The sequence below is a fragment of the Acomys russatus genome, chromosome 29 (genome assembly GCF_903995435.1).
Source record: "Acomys russatus chromosome 29, mAcoRus1.1, whole genome shotgun sequence".
In the NCBI taxonomy this organism is placed as follows: domain Eukaryota; kingdom Metazoa; phylum Chordata; class Mammalia; order Rodentia; family Muridae; genus Acomys; species Acomys russatus.
In genome coordinates, this window is record NC_067165.1 from 6,543,672 (window position 1) to 6,563,406 (window position 19,735).

At 54.6% G+C, this 19,735-nt stretch overlaps 1 protein-coding gene across 1 annotated transcript; it reads right to left on the reverse strand.

The window, feature by feature from the left end:
• Window positions 1-300: 300 nt before the first annotated feature.
• Window positions 301-17,951, reverse strand: Podn (podocan). The gene is made up of 12 exons (XM_051171444.1): window positions 17,799-17,951; window positions 15,249-15,309; window positions 12,515-12,831; window positions 11,194-11,287; window positions 9,860-9,924; window positions 9,254-9,363; window positions 8,468-8,624; window positions 8,054-8,169; window positions 7,166-7,823; window positions 4,063-4,211; window positions 2,898-3,108; window positions 301-977 (listed from the first exon to the last, which is right to left on the reverse strand). The coding sequence occupies exons 3-11, from the start codon at window positions 12,824-12,826 to the stop codon at window positions 2,925-2,927; spliced, it is 1,845 nt and encodes a 614-aa protein (XP_051027401.1). The 5' UTR covers window positions 12,827-12,831; window positions 15,249-15,309; window positions 17,799-17,951; the 3' UTR covers window positions 301-977; window positions 2,898-2,924.
• Window positions 17,952-19,735: the final 1,784 nt, after the last annotated feature.

Here is a 19,735-nt window from a genome sequence, read left to right on the forward strand (position 1 = left end):
TGTTGGATCTAGCCCACCCTGAGCAGACACCAGCCAGCTCAGCACCCGGAGGGAAACACACACACACACACACACACACACACACACACACACACACACACACACACACACACACACACTCACCGCGGCTGCAAGGGCAGAGGTAATGCTTTATATTAGTTTTTCTGTAACAGGAAAAGGCAGCTTTGAGATTTTTATCTTCATATAGTTTTTTCTTTCCTCCTTAAACAAAACCAAAGGTACCCAGAACTCCCTTGCCTGCACAACTGAAGACCAGCTGCAGCCACAGCCACGCTGTCTCCACCACGCACTGCTGCCTCCTTGCCCTCCCATGCCTTTTTGAGGGTGTCCCTGGAAAGTGCCTGTGACTTGCCAGGGCACAACAAAAAGGAGCTCCCTGCAGGAGGACTGCCCAGCACCTGGGGGAGGGGTGGGGCCACAGTAGAAGGCTGAAGGTTCCAATCCCCAGAGGGGAGGCACAAAACAAAAGCCAGCTTTTGTGAGTCTCAGAAGGTGGAAAACATCTGGCCACAGAGCAAGGAGACAACCTTGTGTCTCCAAGGGAAAGACCAGAGGAAAAGGCACATAGCCAACTGTTGTGGCTGGATGCCAGAGCTTTTGTTGGCATAGGTCACTCTGTGTATGTGACGAGGGGTGAGGGGAGTTGCCCAAGTGTATCAGGCCGATGTGGATTCAAAGGTCAAGGTGAGTATGTGTGACACTGTAGGATTGTGCACAGAGCCAGTTGGGACAGTCATGTGCAGCTGGCTCTCTGTGTGGCCAAGCTGAGGGTGTGGCAGTGAAGTGATATCTGCACGTGTCTGACTGTGTGACACACCGCAGGGAAGAGTAGGACAGAGACTTTGTTCAGCCTGTGGCATTCGGATGCCCCTTGGGCTCGGCGCTGGGTGTGTCAGAAGGGGGCGCTCATGGGGCACAGGCCTGGGCTGCAGAAAGGAGTCCCGTGGTCCATCATCCTGTGGAACATGGCGGAGAGTCAGAGCTAGCCACAACCAGCTTTGGGTGAAGTGGGGCAGCATGAGGGGGTTTGGGTAGCCAGGCTACTGTGGGTGGGGATGAGGAGGTGTCCAGCCTTGATTCCAGAACTCCCGGGGCTTCTCCCAGCACTCCACTCAGTAGACTTGACTATCTATGGCCAACATTCCACAAAGGGGGAAGACAGCCCTTCTCATGAGAACTAGAGAGTTGGAACTTTGTAGACCAGGATGGCCTTGAATTCAGAGACCCACCTGCCTCCATCTCCTAAGTGCTGGAATTAAAGGTGTGGACTATCACTACCTTGTTGATCCGTGGTTTGTTTGTTTGTTTGTTTGTTTATTGGTTTGTTTTCATTTTTCAAGACAGGCTTTCTCTGTGTGTATCCTTGGCTGTCCTGGACTCACTTTGTAGACCAGGCTGGCCTCAAACTCGCAGGGATCCACCTGCCTCTGCCTCCCGAGTGCTGGGATTAAAGGAGTGCGCCACCACGCCTGGCTGCTCTGTGGTTTTTAAGGACAGTGCCTTAGCACAAGGACTCTCCCTCCATAGCTGGCCCTGGGAGCTGGGTCATGCTCACAACCCTGCCATACATCCTGCCATCCTAAGTGGACATCTTGCTCCCATTATTCAACCACACAGCTGCCATCGTCCATCAATAACCCCCACTACCAGCTCCTCTCTGCTCCAGGCCCCACCTTCAAGTCAATGTCCTAACTTTAGCCGGGACCAGCAGCCTCTTCCCATGGCCTCACAGCTCCTAGCCCCCCACCCTGCAGTCCTAACTAACCTTAGATACACACTCCGACCTCCACTCTCTGCCTCGACAGCCCCTGTCACCTGCCCAGGTTTCAGCACTCTCCTCATGAGTCCATCTGCCCCTCCTCCTTACCAAGCATGCCCCTCCCCAGGACAGAGACTGTTAATATAGCCCATTTCTTTGTTCCTTGTCTTCCTGGCCCCACAGCCCTACCCAAAAAGTCAGTCATGGATGAATCCAGTTCTCTGCTTTGCATCTCCCACTGTGGGGACAGAAAGTTGACGGCGTCAGGCTGATGTGACATCAAGTCCAGCCATCCAGCCACCAGCCTGCCTGTGATGGCAGCCACTCAGCTCCTGCCATCCCAGAGCCTTCCCAGGCGTTCTCTTCACCCTCACCTCTGCCCACTATGAGGTCACAAGGACTCTCTGTGTGACACATCCAGGGATGCTCAGCCATGCTTCCCTCCGTCCCTCAGGCTCTTAGCACTGAAGCAGCTCGAGTCTCTCGTTTCTGGAGAAGTCCATGTATGTACTAGGTGTGTGTGAACTTGTGTCTCCACATGTAAACCTGTGTGAATGGGTACCCAAAGACACATTTCTGTGCATGTATTCATAGGCACACCTGTACACACAGATGTGTACGTGTTATTGCCTGTGATTGTGTCCTGGAATAAAGTGTGTATGCGTGTTCGCGTGTGTAGACGCTTGTGTTACATGTGTGTGCAAACTCCCCATACATTAACTATCTATGCCCGCTCTCCTCCTTGCTGTATTGGCTCTTTTAATCTCAATGTCTGTACCTATCTCAAGGCCTACGGTGACTACATTCCCATCATCTCCAGCCCAGGCCTCTCCCCTGAACCCCAGACTTAGGAGTCTCTGCACCCCAGATATCTCCCAGCATTGTGCTCATCTCCCTGTTAGTATGCCTCATACAAACTAGCTCCCGTGGTGTGTGACCACACACACACACATACACACACACCTCCTTTGGTGCAATCCTACATGCAAATGAACTGACAGGTTTTTAAATGAAGGGATAGAATAGAAGTCAAGGTTGGGGACGACACAGAAACCTAAGACAGGTCAGGGACAGCAGAGTGCGGTAAGAGGTGAGTACACACACACAGACCACCCACCTGGGTCAGATCTGTGTCACTTTGTTTCTATCTTGTTTCCTCCTTTTCCTCTTCTTCCTCCTCCTCCTCCTCCTCTTCTTCCTCATCTATATGGCCTCGGTCCTTGGAAACGTCACCAAATTCAAAGTTGCCTTCAATGTCCAAGACCTGCAGGTGTATCAGCCTCCTGAAGGCGCTTTCCACCACGGAGCCCACGGCCAGCTTGTTGAACCTGGGTGGTGGTCCATGGGTCAGTGGCAGAGGCCAGGCTGATGCCCTTGTGCCTACCTAGCTCAGAAGGGAAGGGGGATGGGGTGGGTGGCCGGCAAATGCAGCAGCAAGTTATAATGGTGGGGATGGGGCAGGAAGCATGGTGCACCATGGGAAGTAGACCTGTTAGGGCACTGACAGCTTAGAGGAAGGGGACGGCAAGAGAGGTCACCCTCTGTGTGTACTGTCACTTCATAGGCAAAGTGGCTCGCCACCCTGGGCCTTCTGCTGTCTTCTGCTCTGCCTCCTCTCTGGTTTGGGGGGAGGGGGTAGTGTCGAATCGGGGGTGCAGAAGGGGGATTGAGAAGAAGCTATAGTCTGTGAGATCTGAGTTCCCTGAAGTCCTAACCCCAGAGTCCAACGGGGACCTCCCCAGAGTGCAACGGTGACCTAGGCATCTCTCTGTTCTTGGTTCTGACATCTGAGCCCCACCTGGTTGGCTGTGACCACAGCTGTCACTCGCGTCTCCACAGCTGTGGGTTAGTGAGATCCTCTCTGGTTAGTCAGTGTTAGCTCTCGTACCACAGCTGTGGGTTAGTGAGATCCTCTGGTTAGTCAGTGTTAGCTCTCGTACCACAGCTGTGGGTTAGTGAGATCCTCTCTGGTTAGTCAGTGTTAGCTCTCGTACCACATTAACGCCCACACCAGCACCCTGCACTTGTCGTTAATGCTTCTGATGCACACTCACAGGTCTGTGAGCCACTGCAGTCCTGGCAGAGCTGGGCTCACCCTCGGGCTGAGGCAGCACAGGTTTGCGGGGGTCCTGCAGTGTACTCAGGGGTCCCTGGCCAGTCAGCAGTGAAGCCAGGCTCCATACCCACACTCTACCTGGAAGCTGTTTCCTCGCGTCTCAGCTGGTCCATCTATTAGATGTTCCATGGCAGGTGTGAGCAGGGTGGGGGGCGGGGCTTCCTACCTGAGAAAGATCCCCTTGAGGTTGGGAGTAGAGTCAAAGGTGTTGGCAGGAACTGCGCTGATCTTGTTATTCTGCAGGTACAGGTATTCAAGCGATGGGGGGAGCCCCTCGGGGATCTCAGTGAGCTGATTCCCAGCGATGTCCAGAAGCTGCAAAGGGGAGCAGGGGAGTCAAGAACCCCCCTCCCCCACATCCTGCTGCCCCCTCCCCGCCCCATGTAGAGTGCTTACCAGCCTGCAGACTCTCACCAAGCCATAGTCTGCCTACATCTAATAAGAACCCTAGTGACGGGAAGAGCCTGACAACCCACATTTTCCAGGTGGGGAAACAGCTCATCAAGTTTAGTCCTTTTGTGAGAGTGTGGGGTGTGCTGCGCCAGACCCCACATCTTTTTCCTACTTGACGTAGATCCTACCCAGCCCCTTCTGTCTTTGCACATGAAGTCATACCCAAGCCATAGCCTGCATGTCAGAGTCAGCAGGCCCCAGGCTGCTCAGGCTCTGAGTCCTCTCACACTTGGTGCTCAGGAGCCACAGTCAGGCAAGTGGGTCAGGGAAGCTGGTTTACCCTGGCTCTGTGGTCACCATTACTGCCTCTCAGAATGCCAATGCACCTTTGCCAGACCCACCCTCGTGCTGTCCTGGGACAGGACCACAGGATCTTTAAGCTCCTTCATCACCCTGATGGACTGGGATTCAGAGTCATCCAACTGAGGTCCAGCTCCCACACAGCTTGATAAGCCAGAGATTGCAGGGGAGCCCCCAAACTTCCAACTCTGTCACCTCCACCCACAGGGCTTGTTTCCCATTTTGTCTCTACAGCCCTTGGCACCCTCCTCACTCTCTGCTTTGCCAGTCCCTCATTCATCCCAGAGACGGTTGATGCCCATGGGTACTGGGGACATGGACTCTGTGGGACACCAGCTCCACAGCCAGACAGGCTGTGCAGATGGTTCAGATCCTGGCAAAGCAAGTCATGGGCTTGGCTGTAATGAGGGAGTGGGGAAGGGCCTCTTCCAGCCTTGAGCCAGGAAGTGCTTTCCAGGGCATTAGCACAGGGTGGATTTGAGGCCAAAGGAGCAAGTGACCTGTCAAAAGACCCGCAGTGTGACAAGTGTGACGGAGAATCCCTGCTCACTCACCAGATACCCAGGCTGAGGCCAGGGAGGCATCTGACTTGCCTGGCCCTGCCTATGGGGAAGAATGTTTCCTAGGCAAGGTGACACTCAAAAGGAGTCCTAGGTATACCCTAGCATGGCTGGTAGCCACCCCCCACCCTTTATTCCTCACGGGACCTCCAGCTCTGGGGTTTAGTACATTGTGGGGACTCTTCGAGACTTTAAAAATGACTGAAGGAGCAAAGAAACCAATGAATGGCTGTCCCCAGTGAGCAAGGCAGGTGGAGTGCTTCCAGTAAACGGCCCAGTGTTTGTATGTGTGTGTGTGTGCGCGCGCGCGCGCGCGTGTGCATATGTGTGTGCTGGAGCAGCAGCAGCCTTGAAAACCACAGCAGGAAGCTGGGACGTGGACTTGGGGAGGCAGAGGCAGGCAGATCACTGTGAGTTCGAGGCCAGCCTGGTCTACAAAGCGAGTCTAGAACAGCCAAGGATACACAGAGAAACCCTGTCTTGAAAAACCAAAAAAAAAAAAAAGAAACAAAGAAAGAAAAAAAGAAAAAGAAAACCATAGCTGTGAGTCTGGTCTGGTACCTCAAGGAAGCAAGGAGCTACAGAAGACTGGACAGGAGGGTGTGTGTGTGAGCAGGTGCTCTTCAAGAAGTGGTGAGATCCTAGGAAGATGAGGTTCAGGTCAGAGACAGGCTGGCTTGGCCTGGGGCATCAGCAGAGCAAATGGAGAGCTGGAGCTGGGTTAGGTGCTGGCAGGCTGCCTGAGGCGGGCAACAGAGACAAGGAGCATGCCGAGGGCAGCTTCCAAGTGTCCCTGGGCCAGTGTGGCCCTTCCTGCTTAGTGAGTCAGGAAACGCAACGAGAGGGAGCACGTGTGGAGGTTTCGGGGCCAAGACTGAGGACCAGCCATAAGGGCAGCACAGAAGCCGGATTCTGGTGTGTGGCTTCTGGCAGGGTGATCTATGTGAGCAGAGACCCCCCCCCCCAGCCAAGACTGCACAGCCAGCTGCCTCACCCACCTGCTCACCCCAGGGTACCTCCTGGCTCCTCTCCACCTCCACCTCTCCCCAGTATTCTTTGAAGACACCCCAGTCCTAGAGCTCACCACCACGGCGAGTGGTGAGCGCATCAGACTAAAACATGGGCTTCTCCTCCTCCCTAGAATTCAGGTAACCCATGGGACCCGAGGCCTAGAGGATGAGCCCGGAGAGACTAGAGCAGGCCTTCAGGAGGTCTGAGGGAGAGGGGAGAGTAATGTGGAGGTTGTCAGCCTCTGTCATGAAGAACGGCTCTGGGAGGGGAACAGAGCTGCTATGGCAGGCTTGGCCCCTTTTCAGTGTTCTGGTGATTCTCACCTGCTCACTGCACACAGGAGGTTCTTCTGTCCCTGAGAAGTTTGACTCTTGGGGACATCCCTACATGGTCACTGGAGCTATGCCCACTGGCTGGCCCCAGAGTGCTTTGGGCAGACTCTCTCACCCTCATCCTCTACTGACTGGTGAGATCAACATGGGCAGTGCCTCAGCCTCCAGAGTCAAGGCCTAGCCTTCTGTAAGCTCCCACTTCTGTACTTCAGGAGGCTGAGCACATACTGCCCAGACTGCTCCCCTAGTCCTCCTAAACTAGAGAGCTTGACCTGCAAGCCATGACTATCTCTTATCTCAACCACCTGTCTCAAGGCCGGGTCTGCCTATTGTGAGCTGGCCTGGCCACCCAGACACAAGCTCCTGTGTTCACTCTGCCTGTTGCTCTTGTACCTATAGGTAGATTGGATTGCCTGGCCATGGGCCTCCTACCCTAAGGTCAGCATTCCCAGCAGGGATCCAATTGTGAATAAGTTGTCTGGCTATCTCACAGGAACCTGGCTCCTGGCACAACTGTCACTCGTCCCAGCAGCTGAGTAGGCAGCCATCCTAGTACATCCACCATCCTCTCTCCTCCCTGTTCCCCTACATGGCCCGGTCAGTCCTTTAGTACCTGTAGACCAGCAAGGTCCACCCAGGCACGGGGTCCCAGGGCCCGGCTATGTAGTCGGTTGCCTGTGAGGTAGAGTTCCCGCAGCTGGGCCATGCCAGCTAGTGCCCCACGTGCCAGGGCAGCCAGCTCATTGCGCTTGACCTTTAGCACGTGGACATTTTTAGGCAGGCCTGGGGGCAGCGTTTGCAGGCGGTTGCCGGACAGGTCAAGGGAACGCAGCAGGCGCAGCTTGCGGAAGGCGTCCCGGTGCATCTGCGGGCTGGTGATGCGGTTGTAGCTGAGGTTGAGCTCTTCCAGGAAGTAGGTGGTGGCGAAGTCCTCACGGCCGATGCCTGTGATCTGGTTGTGCAGGATCATGAGGGTGCGGACCCGGCGGGGCAGGCCGCTGGGCACACGCTCCAGGGCGTTGTTGTACAGATGTACCGTGTGAAGCCGCTTGAGGCCCTGGAAGGCCAGCGGGTGGATGCCCTCGGCCCGCAGCTGGTTGCTATGCAACAGCAGGTACTCCAGGCTGCGGATGGGCGTCAGGACGTCAGCGTCTACACTCTGGATGACGTTCTTCTCCAGATGCAGCAGGACCAGGCTGCGGGGAAGACCCGCCGGGACCCGAGACAGGTTGTTGCTAGACAGGTCCAGGTACTCCAGGCTAGAGAGCTTCCTGGAGGAAGAAGAGGAACTGAGATGCTAGGCAGGAGCCCATATCCCACATCTGCCATCTCAGCTGCCGTGATCTACACGTGTGACTTGTTCCTGGAGACAGAAATGACAAAAGACACAAGCCCCAAAGATTCTCCAGAGAAAGCAACGAAGGAAAAGCGGACACTGACTGTGCCCAGCCGGGGACAGGTGTTATGGTGATGCAGAAGATTCGGTGACACAGGGACCCACCAGAAGGTCTCATTGTCCAGACCGTCATCTGTCAGGTAATTGTTTTGCAGGTACAGCTCCCTCAGGTTGCTCAGCTCACTGAAGGCCCCAGGGGGGATCTTCTCCAGCTTATTGTTCTAGAAGGAAAAGGAGGGGGGGCAGAGTGAGTGATAGAGGTAAGAACCAGGCCTCGGGATGAGGTGTGCAGAAGAGCCTGGGGACTTCCAGGAGGGGAGTCAGACCTGCAGCATCTGGGTGTGCGGACAGCCCCCCTCAAAGCCACACTGAAGGTCAGGTGCTCAGACTCCTGCCTCCTCCGGCGCCTAGGGTAGCTAACACTCTGTAAATGCACTCTCGGGCTCACCCAGCATCCCCACACACCCAACTGGGCCATGGGTCCTGCCTCTCCCCTCATCTGCCCTCTCCGCTCCCCACCTTGAGGTGCAGCTTGTACAGGGCAGGTGGCAGGTGTTTGGGCACATGGCGCAGGAAGTTGCTAGACAGGATGAGGATCTCCACATTGCTGGAGCCGTTGAACATGTTTTCTGGCAGCCCGGCATCTGCTAGCTTGTTGTTATGTAAGTACACAGACCTGCGGATTTGAGGCACAGTCCTCACCCGACCTGGGCTCCCCTATCCTTAGGCCGGCTTTGCTGTGTGCCTTCGAATTCTTACTCAAGCTGAGAATAGGGCCCAGGGCACTTTGCTACCCTCTTAACCCAAGGATACAGAGTTAAAGTGCTTCAGAAGCCCCTATCTGGTCAGGGACAGGGACCAAAGGTTCAGCAGCACCCTGCCACCACATAAATTAGTGGCAGAAACAAGACTGACTTCCTGGTCCCAGCCCAGACAGACTCCTGGGAGTGGCCATACCTCCTTTAGCAGCTTCCAAGAAGGGCAGCTCCTCCCGCTGGAAGCTGCCTTTTCTGCACAGACCCCACCACTCCGTGCATAGGATCTTAGTCCTCATTTACTGGACGGAAGGCCTCCTCATCCCTCAGGTCTCAGCCTTCTGGATCCTGAGCTCCGCTAGGCTCACCACACCTGTGAGCACAGCCCGTAGCCCACAGCACAGCAAGTCCCTTCTCAGAGCCTACCTGTGTCTCCAGCTTTGCCTCAGTGCCCCCCCCCGAACCCCCTCTCCACTCACCCCACACACAATCTCTCCACTCACCCCACACACAATCTCACACACCCAGGATCATCCCACTGACTTCTGACCTCAGATTTGGCTTTTGGCCAAAGGTGAGTCCATAGATCTTAGTAAGATAATTGGCAGCGAAGTCCACACTGATCAGGGCGTTTGGCAGGAATCGGGGTGCCAATGTCAGCTGGGAAGACCAATAGAGGTACAGAAGTTAGCTGAGGGCCCTGCCCCTGGGTGCTCATCTGCCTCCCAGGGACGCTTCGTTCCTGCCGAACTCTCTGCTTACTACCTACTTCTATGCATTGTCAAACAGTGTCTCCTTGTGTCCAGGCTTGCCTCAACCCACTCAAGGACGAGGGTGGCTGCTTCATTATCAGATATGCTATAGGTTAAAGGGGATGGTGTGCGTCCCCTTCTCAACATCCAGGGCAACAGGGACCCAGAGGCCAGGCTGGCAATGGCATCCACCGGGAGCGACCCCAGAACTCAAGGGAAAAGAAAGCCAGGAGGGCAGGGAAGCACATCCACCCAGGAGGCCCCGCCCATCCCAGGGAGCCCCGCCCATCCCAGGGAGCCCCGCCTACCCCGGGGAGCCCTGCCTACTCCAGGAGCCTGCCCCCCTCCCTGGGAAGCCCCGCTCTCCTCAGGGAAGCCCACACAACACCCTCCATGACCCTCACCTTGTTGTTGGCCAGGTACAGGTAATTGAGGCTAGTAAGATGCTCAAATGCCTCCTCTGGGAGCCCTTTAAAGGACAGGTCAGAGCCCTGGATAAAGGAGATGCTACAGGGGAGCAGGCGAACCACCCACTTACTAGGCAGCTCCCTCCCCTCCCAAATCAGTTCCAGTGTCCATCCTGCAGGCTTTCTCCTCCTCACGTGGCCCAAGCTTGCTGAGGGACTTGAGTGACCCAGCCTGACCCTGTGACCAGGAAGGAGTGCTCCCCGGGGATGGCCGCAGGGGGTCAAGAGGCCCCATCTTCACTCTCAGCCCCACTATTAGCAGGTGCAGCCAAGCTGGGATCAGCTGGGGTGGGGTGGGGTGCTGACCCCTGGTCCCCTCTGACAGATGGCTCATTACAGTTAGGCTGGCCCCTCTCCAGCCCTGAGCTGGCCTCTGACATCCAGTTCCCGCTCCACGACCCCTAGATGCTGGGACTGGCCCAAGTCAAAGGAGAGGGAACAGTTACATAAACCATGGGCTTTCTCTCCGTGGAACACGCTGCTGCGGAGTGTGCTGAGGCGGCCAGAGAGAGAGAGAGAACTCTAACAACAGCAAGGGATGAAACTTGCTAAGTGAAACAAAGCAAGTTGCCACATTGCTGCAGGAATTCAGCTGTGGGTTAAAGACTAAGGAATGACAACGGCAGCTCACAGAGGTGGTGTACACAGCAAAAACTCACCGAAACACATCAGATTGGACTGGACTTTCAAACTGGGTCGCATATGGTACATAAATTACATATCAGTAAAGCTGCTTTCTTTTAAAACGGGGGAGGGGGAATACCAAAATCTTAATATTGATAATTCGAAGTGGAGAGATTATAAGGGTTGTTTTTCTTCCTTTCTTCTTCTACTTTGTTCTGTGCCAATTATGTACTATATTTGTCTTCAGGCGGAAAAGAAAAGCAACTTAATGCTGCTCTTGGATTCTAAGGGCTCTTGCAAACTGGAGAGTCTCTAACAAGGTCCCAGGAAACAGGCTCTCAATGGCACAGGCTCCACCTCCTGGGTCTCAGACACCCACAGCAGGCTGAGGCGCACATCAGGAAGGCTCCCTGCCAGCCCAGCCCAAGCCTGGGCTCACCCTCTTCCAGAGGTCTTCAGGGCTGAGTTCACCACCCCCCCCCCCCCCCCCCCCCCGTGGAGAACTCTCTCAGTCCCCTGAGGCCCAGTCCAAGTCACACACACCCTCCCCCCCCCCCCCGCCTCTGAAGACCTACTCTTTCCCCCTCCGCTTCCCGCCCCCACCCCCTGCGGCTCCGAGGCCCCCATCCCTGCTCCCTGCTCCTCACCTCTGGAAGTCAGGCGGTTGTTCTGTAGGTTCAGCGTCTCCAGCCGCTGCAGCCGTGACAGCTCTTCCGGGTAGATCTTCTCCAGCTGGTTGTTCTGTGGGGAGAGATGGGGGCGGCAGCAGTTTGGGGGTAGTGTAGGGTGTGTGAGGCTTCTATACCTACCCTTGGCCCTAGGAGTATCCCTCTCTTGGGCACCTGCCTTGGAATTCTCTCCTGAGGCAGACCGTGCAGAGCCCACATGCAGACCTGTCCCAAGTTGACAATCACCTGGAACTGCTCCCTAAACAGAAGCAGGCAGTTCCCCCCTTCTTTGGGGCTGCAGTCCCCACTCCCCTTGGAATACTAGGTTTCTGACCATGTGCTCTGGAAAGCCCTCCTGGGCTGGAGGAAGAGCCTGATCCATAGCATAAACTCTCTCTCTCTCTCTCTCTCTCTCTCTCTCTCTCTCTCTCTCTCTCCCTCCTCCTCCTCCTCCTCCTCCTCTCCTCTCCTCTCCTTTCACCATCTCTCCCTTTCCTTTTTGGTTTTTTGAGACAGGGTTTTTCTGTGTAGCCCTGGCTGTTCTGGAACTCACACTGTAGACCAGGCTGGCCTCGAACTCAGAGATCCACCTGCCTCTGCTTCCTGTGTGCTGGAATTTTAATTACATCTTTAGGTGTGATGCACCACTGCCCAGCTAAACCCTTTTTTTAATCTCTATTTGACTTCTTTACTCACTTGTCTGGCCCATGAACTGTGAGCCCCTGAAGCCATGACCTTCCCACACAGCCAGCACCCCATACAGAACCAGAGGCACCACAGCAGGTACATGAGACAGTCTGTATGTGACTTGGTGGGCAAATACCCTAATAAGAACACCCTTCAATTTGTCTTTTTCTCTTAGTGGCCCACAGTCTGCCACCACCACCCCGTACCCCACAGCCCCGGATGACAACAGGCAGATCTGCCTTCCCTGGATCTCCTTTGGGGAGAGTAACAGTTCCTCCTCTCCCCCAAGACTGCCCTGGCTGACCCAGGATCCATCCATGCAGTGGGCCTTAGCAGGGGTCAGCACTCTCACTCTGTGCTCTGAGCTCACACTGCCTCCTGGAGTTGGAACTTCTGTTCTGGTTTTCCTAGTCCTGCAATGGTATTAATAACACTCTGTAATCAGGATGTCACATGTGTGCTTAAGGGCGGGACCATGGTTTGATCCTCCTTGTTACCCGGAACCTGGAGATGATGAGGATCCATGATAGTTGGAGGTTCTGGGTAAGAAGGGAGCTAGGCAACCATGTTGAAGGCTTGGGGCTTGGCAGTTGGGGACCAGCATCAGTCTCACCTGCAGGGAGAGATGGTTGGTGTGTTCCGGCAGGTCGCCTGGAAACTCACGCAGGTCAATGCCACCGCAGTCCACTACACCTTCCTGGGAGCAGGCACAATCTCGGGGACAGTCGATGGTGGCTGGGCCAGGCTGTGGCTCCCCGGGACTCAGGACTAGTACAGGCTGCTCCTCCTCCACAAATTCATTTTCCTCAAGGCTCAGGCTGTGGGTGCCACTTCGGCCAGACACAGGTGCCCTCACAGCCAGCACAGGGCCCAGGAACAGCTGCGGCAACAGCAGCAGGAGTGGCAGGCCCCTGCTGCTGGCCATGGTGCCTGTAGGAGGAGTGGCTCAGGCCCATCTCGGTGCCAGGTGACTCACTGGCCACACACACTGGGCATGTAGCTATGGCCATTGGAAGTCATGGTAAAACATCTGGCTGGCCTAGACCTTGGCGACTGCCACTCTCTCGTCAGAAATATCCCCTGTGCTGATAGAGCTGCATGAGGCCCTGTGGCTTGGTCAGGGCTGCAAACCCTTTCATGACCCTTACCAGCCTGGGTCCTGAGGAATTTGCACACCCATTTCACAGAAAGGATGCGGAGGCAGGACCTGGATGGACTTTGCTAATCCCTGTTGCCCTGACATAGGCAATGTCTCGAGCCTTTGTCTCTCCCTTAGCAGGGAGGTTCTGGGTAAGAAAGGAGCTATGCAGCCATGTTGAAGGCTTGGGGCTTGGACCCTGTGCTCCAGCGCCCATGTAGGTCCGAGGACTTCTGGCTCCCTCTCCCATTGCTGCCTGAGTTACACAGGATTGTTAGGGACCCACTAAGGGTCTCTCCATCCAGGCCCTTTGCCCAAAATTCACTTTCCCTCTCCTGTGCTGTGTGTGTGTGTGTGTGTGTGTGTGTGTGTGTGTGTGTGTGTGTGTGTTGAGGGTAGGAGTCTGAGATGTCCCAGGGCTCACAATAGTTGAGTAGGGTTGTGAACACTCAAAAGTCAGAACACCTGGGCTGAGAATAACTCTACATTTGGGTTCAGGCCGAGCAAACCCAAAGCCAGGCAAAGAGGTGACTGAGCCTGCTGTCATCCCATGACCTGCTGAGTCCCACTCCTGATGTTTAGTCACTCAGCCATCCTTACCAGAACCTGACATGTGGATGTTGGAGATGGGTACAGGCTAAGGGTACTCAGCTACCATTGTCCCTGTGGTCCTCCAGGCCAGGGCTTAGCATCCGAGGACTCAGAAATGTCTCTGGAGTGTGTTGAGTTGCAACAGGTGGCAGTGAGAACCATTGGTCCCACAGACCTCAGGGTAAGTCTCACTGCTTCCCTCCCCCTTCCACTCCCAGTTCACTGCACCTCACTGGACCTCAGCCTCCTCCTCTATACCAGGCAGGTGCTGTTCAAACTCACAGTCCTGTCAGGACAAAGTATGACAACAGACATAGAACATCTGATGCCATTTGGTGGCAGGAGCAGCTGACGATGACCCTGCACAGTAACATGTCCCAGTGAGTGGGTGAGTGAGAGGTGCACAGGTGAGTGTCCAGGCTCTGCGCCCCACTCTGGATCCCTCCCACCACCCCCTCAGGAGAGCCAACCATAGAGCAGCTGGAAGGATCTGGGCACAGCCTGTTGCGGCAGGATTTGGGGAAACTGGGAAGTTAGCAGTGACTCTGAGGGTGAGCTGTAGAGACCCATGGCTAGAGCTAGAGTCACCAGTGTGTGACTCTGGGCAAGTTTTGGAACAGTTTACATTTTAGTTTCTCATCTGTCCTAGAGGTGCTAACGGAAGTGCTCTCCATGGGCAATCCAGGCGGCAAGGAGGTACACAGAGTAAATGCTCCATAAGTGAGTGAACATGAACTTCATCTTTCAGTGCTCTACGCCAGCAGTTCTCAGCCTTCCTAATGCTGTGACCCTTTTAACACAGTCCCTCGTGTTGTGGTGACACTCCCACCCCACCCCACCCACCCCACCCCACCCCACCCCCACCAATGAAATTATTTTTGTGCTGCTTCATAACTATAATTTTGCTATGAACTGTAGTGTAAATACCTGATATGCAGGAGATCTGATATGTGATGCCTGTGAAATGGTCGTTTGATCCCCAAAGAGGTCACAACCGACAGGTTGAGAACCACTGCTCTACTCCATAGAATGGTCCCCTCCCAACCACCTCATCACCGGCTCTACCATCCCCTCTTTACCCCTGCCCCATGTCTAGATCCCACTTAGACTTCTTGGCCTGTCTCAAGCCATCTGCTCCGGAGGATGCTGTAGCCCAGTAGTCACTGGTGACTCCCACTGCTGTACTGTTTTAGACACCATTTTGTGCTCTCATCACCTCAGATGCCCCATCTTGCACCCAGCCCTGGATCCCGGAGACAGAGGTGAGATAGTTCATATCCCTGGCCTCTGTCGGGAGTAGGTGCTGCCATAACCACTGCCCCCTCAATTCAGGTGGCTGCATAAAGGGGTCCCTAGGAGGGTTAACTTGATCCCCACTCTGCTAGTCTGGTAGAGGACCTGGGAGCCCAGCAGATGCCCAGCTCTTAGGTACACAAGTGAGTGACACTGGCAGCCACCTGGCCCTCCGCTCCCTGCCACATCTCTACAGATCATTGTCCTCCCCTCCCCCCACAGCTGATTCCACAGTCTCCTGGCCACAGCAGTCAGCGGGGAGGTGGGGTGAGCCATGGGGCAGGTGCAGGGGTGGAGCTGGTCCCCGCACATACAAGGTACTCACTGGATGGGCAGGTTTTCTTCCCTCACCTTTGGCTCGTCTCCATAAAAATCCGCAAGCTTATCTGTGCAAATACATAATACAGATCTATATTCTGTTTTGCTTTACTTTGCTTTGTTTTTTTTGAGACAGGGTTTCTCTGTGTAGCCCTGGCTGTCCTGGACTCACTTTGTAGACCAGGCTGGCCTCAAACTCACAGTGATCTGCCTGCCTCTGTCTCCTGAGTGCTGGGACTAAAGGCATGCGCCACCATGCCCGGCTCATATCAACATTCTGAACCAGACTGGAAAATGTCTCCATCACTACTTTAGAGACCAGGGAGCAGAGAAACCCACTGGGGTCAGCAGTGTTACAGCTCCAGGGCTTATGCGTTGTCCCATGATGCTCTTGTGGGGGCCACCAAGTGCTGGGGTCCTACATGGGGCTGGCTCCTGGATAGGAGGTTACGCACTGCCACACGCGGCTGTGGAGCACTTAAGGTATGGCTAGTCCATGGTGAACATGCTTTAAAGGACACACTGAGTGTGTGAGGATTTTAAAGGCACTGTAGAAAAGAGTGTAAAACATCTCAATCATACTAACGATATAGAAGTCTTCATTCATTTTATATTGGTTAATAACACTATTAATACATTGGGTTACACAAAACTAAGTTTATCTGTCTTACTTTACTATAAAAAAATATTAGCTGTGTGGTGGTGCCACACACCTTTAATCCCAGCACTCGGAAGGCAGAGGCAGGTGGATTTCTGTGAAATTGTGGCCAGCCTGGTCTACAGAGTGAGTTCCAGGACAGTCAAAGTTACCCAGAGAAACCCTATCTCAAGAAAGAGAAAAGAAAAATTGGGGCTGGAGAGATGGCTCAGAGGTTAAGAGCACTGTTTGCTCTTCTAGATGTCCAGAGTTCAATTCCCAACAACCACATGGTGGCTCACAGCCATCTATAACATGGTCTGATGCCCTCTTCTGGCCTGCAGGTGTACATGCAGGCAGAGCACTGTATACAAAATAAATGAATAAATCTTTTTTTAAAAAAGGAAAAGGGGGAAAAAAGATTATATTTGCCAGGCATGGTACTACATGGCTTTAATCCCAATACTTTAATCCAGGCCAGCCAAGGCTACATAGTAAAGACCCTGTCTTTAAGAGAGAGAGAGAGAGAGAGAGAGAGAGAGAGAGAGAGAGAGAGAGAGAGAGAGACAGACAGACAGACAGACAGACAGACAGACAGACAGACAGACAGAGACAGACAGACAGAGACAGAGAAACAGAGACAGAGAGGATGCTGCCATGGTCCTTCCATCCCTGTTTCCAAGCCTGTGCTGCGTAACCCATGCTTGCTGGGCATCAAACTTTCAGACAATTCTCCTGCCTCTGCCTCCTCCCATCTTGCCACAGAAATGCTGGGATTACAGATGTATCCGTCTGCATCGTGGGGTTCTGGGGAATTGAACTCAGATTTGCACCGCTGGTGCTTTTACTTACTGAGTCATCTCTCTGGCCTCTTGTTTCATTTTATGTGCATTGGTATGTAGGTGTCAGAATCCTCGGAACTGGAGTTACAGACAGTTGTGAACTGCCATATGGGTTCTGGGGATTGAACCCAGGTCCTTTGGAAGAGCACACAGTGCTCTTAGCCACTGAGCCATCTCTCCAGCCCCCATTTCATTTTTCTTAATGTGACCTCTAGAACAGTTTGCATTTGTGGTTCACATCCTATTTGTTAGGCAGCCCTGCTTTTGAGGCTGATATGTAAACTGAGTCACTGAAAAAGCATAACCTTGCCATGGATGTCTTCCTAGAGGAAGTGAAGCCTAGACTAGCCATTTTGATGGGCAAGCATCAGGCAAGAATGCAAGAGATTCTGTGTTTGTGTAGGCCTGAGAGTCCATGTGGAAAACTCCACAAAGCTCACCAGACTGTCTGTGGCAGGTGGGACCTGGGAATGACACAAGCAGGCGCAATGGCCACAAGCCCACAGCAGGTTAAGCCATGGAGTACCAGCCTGCCTCGTTTGGGAAGATAAGGAGCTGCTGAAGTGCAGAGGGAGGGCAGCAGACATGGAGACTGTGGGCAAAACAGAGAGGCTTAAGTGCTGGTGCAGGGATGGGAAGCCAGGCCTGGATCCCAGAGCCAGATGAGAAGATGAATAAGGCTTGGATGGAGCAGATGCTCAGACCCCAGCCCAACCTCCCGCACTCAGGTTCAGTGACTATTCACTGAGCCCCGACTCTTTTCTGGGCTCTAGCTTGCTGGAGCAATAGAAAGCCCAGGAATTGGCATAAGCTATGTTCCTAATTTGCAAGCTGAAAACTCAAGTGAAAATGGCCCCCCACTGCTGCCCACCCCAGAAATCTGTCTCCTCAGCAGTTCTCTGCCCAGAGGTCTTGGTTTGTCCTTCAAACTTAGTCTGAGCCTCCCCTGATTCTCGGAATTGGACGCATTTTTGAAAGACAGAGAAGAAAGACCGACAGTATCATCTGTTCAGACTCCCTGCTATGTAACTTAGTATGTTAAAAATAACAAGAGCCAGGAGCTGGAAAGATAGCCCACCTGTTACGAGCAGTACTCCACTTGTAGAAGATGTGAGGCCAGTGCTCACTGGGACAGCTTACAAGTTCCTGGAACCCCAGGGGATCCTATACCTCTGGCCTCTGCCAGCACCTGCACACAGACACATAATTAAAAACAAGCCTTTTAAGAAGAAGAAAATCAAGGGCATGATGGCTCAACAAGTAAAGGCTCCTGCCTCCAAGCCCGATGACCGGAGTTGCAGCTCCAGGACCCACATGGTAGAGGAGACAACCAGCTCTGGCAAGCTGTCTTCTGACTTCTACATGCTCTATTCGGCATGTGCATACAAACACACACAGTAAGTAAGTAAACAAATGGGTTAATTAATTAAATTTAAGACTAGAACTAAGGTGTGTCTTCTGCCCATACCCTCAGCTGGTCTTGAAGGCTGAGTAGGAGTCCCCCAAGAAAACAAAAGGGAAGGAATAGCATGGGCAAGGTGTGACGCGAGGGCAGATGTGTTTCAGCAGCTTAAACTGGGAATAGAATTTGAGGGTGGAGACACAGGTTGTCAGTGGCATCAACCACCATGCTCGGGTGTTGGTGACAGGAAGCCATTAGGGTTCCAACAGGTCCTGATCAGCAAGCCCTCTCACGTAGGAATCCAACAAGCCTACAGGTGCCACCTCCTATCCAGGATTCAGACAGAAGGGTGCACGGAGTCATTGAATCTTGCACACAGGAAGAGTGGGCCTAGGGCTCCTGGAGTCTGCAGAAGCGGGGTGGGGTGGGGGTGGGGGCAGAAGCTCCAGACCAGCCACTGATGAGTTTCCCAGAGCAGCCCAGGCTTCCCAGGGATGTGTGTGCTCTCTGTGAGCCCTGGATTTGATCGGTGTGGCTTTCCAGGGCAAAGGGGAGGAGTGGAGGAGGATAGGTCCACCCAGGGGTCCTCCCACCCCAGGTGCCTCTTCCTGCCTGACAGAGCGCATTTTCACCTTCCGCAGCAGCTGCCGCCGAGGTTGCCAACACTCATCCTTCCTACCACCTCTTGTACACCTGCAGCCTAGCCTGGGTTCTAACCCTCCCTGTAAGGCTACTTTTCTCTAGCAGCTTAGGCTGTAGCTGCATCGCAACCTGGGGGTGGGGGAGCGGGAGGCGGGAGGCCAGCACCTGAGCCCCAAGCCGACCCCACCCCCAACTTCCACCTGAATGCAGGCCAGGCATTCCAACTTGCCCGTCCCAGTCCACGCCCACACACACAACCTGGGGACAACCGTGCTCCTTGCCCTGCCCATTGCTCTGTCCGATTGGAAGCAGCTGACAGACGGCTTAACTGCGCGCCTCACCTGCCCAGGCGCCCTGATTTCTGCCTCTTTCTGTGCTTGTTTCTGCCTGTAAAGAGGTCGTTGCTGGACTCGGTGAAGCCTTCGATGAACTGACGTGAAAAGACGCAGGATGCTCTGGGCTCAAGTTTTCAGTGCAGAGGTCCAGGCCCCTTCCCAGTTCCACCTGCCCCCACAGTCCCTGTCACCAGCCCGTGTGCCTCCATCTCCCCTCCCATCCGCTCGCAGATTCCTTCCAGATGTGCCCAGCGGGAGGAGCTCGAAGGCTGGGACCTCTGAACACCCAGGAGAAAAGGCGCCCCCTGCCCCCTGATCCTGATGCCGCAGGGGTCTTGCCTCCCTTCCTTCCCCCCAGGAGGTGTGCCAGACCATGTCCCTTGTGCAGGGTTCGCGGGCCAGGGGGGATACGGCGACCCTCCCTGGCAGCGGCTGGGGCGGTGGGCGCGCGGCGGGAAGTCAGAGGGGACTGCCTGGGCGCGGCCGGGTGGCCCATGGTCCCTCTGCCCACCCGGCCGGTCTTGCTCCTACCTGTTGCTGCGCGCCGCGCCGTGAGCGGAACAGGGTCCCGGGTGTCTGCCGAGCTCCCCGGGCTCCTGTCATTCAAATCGAGCCGTGCGCGCAGCGGCGCCAAGT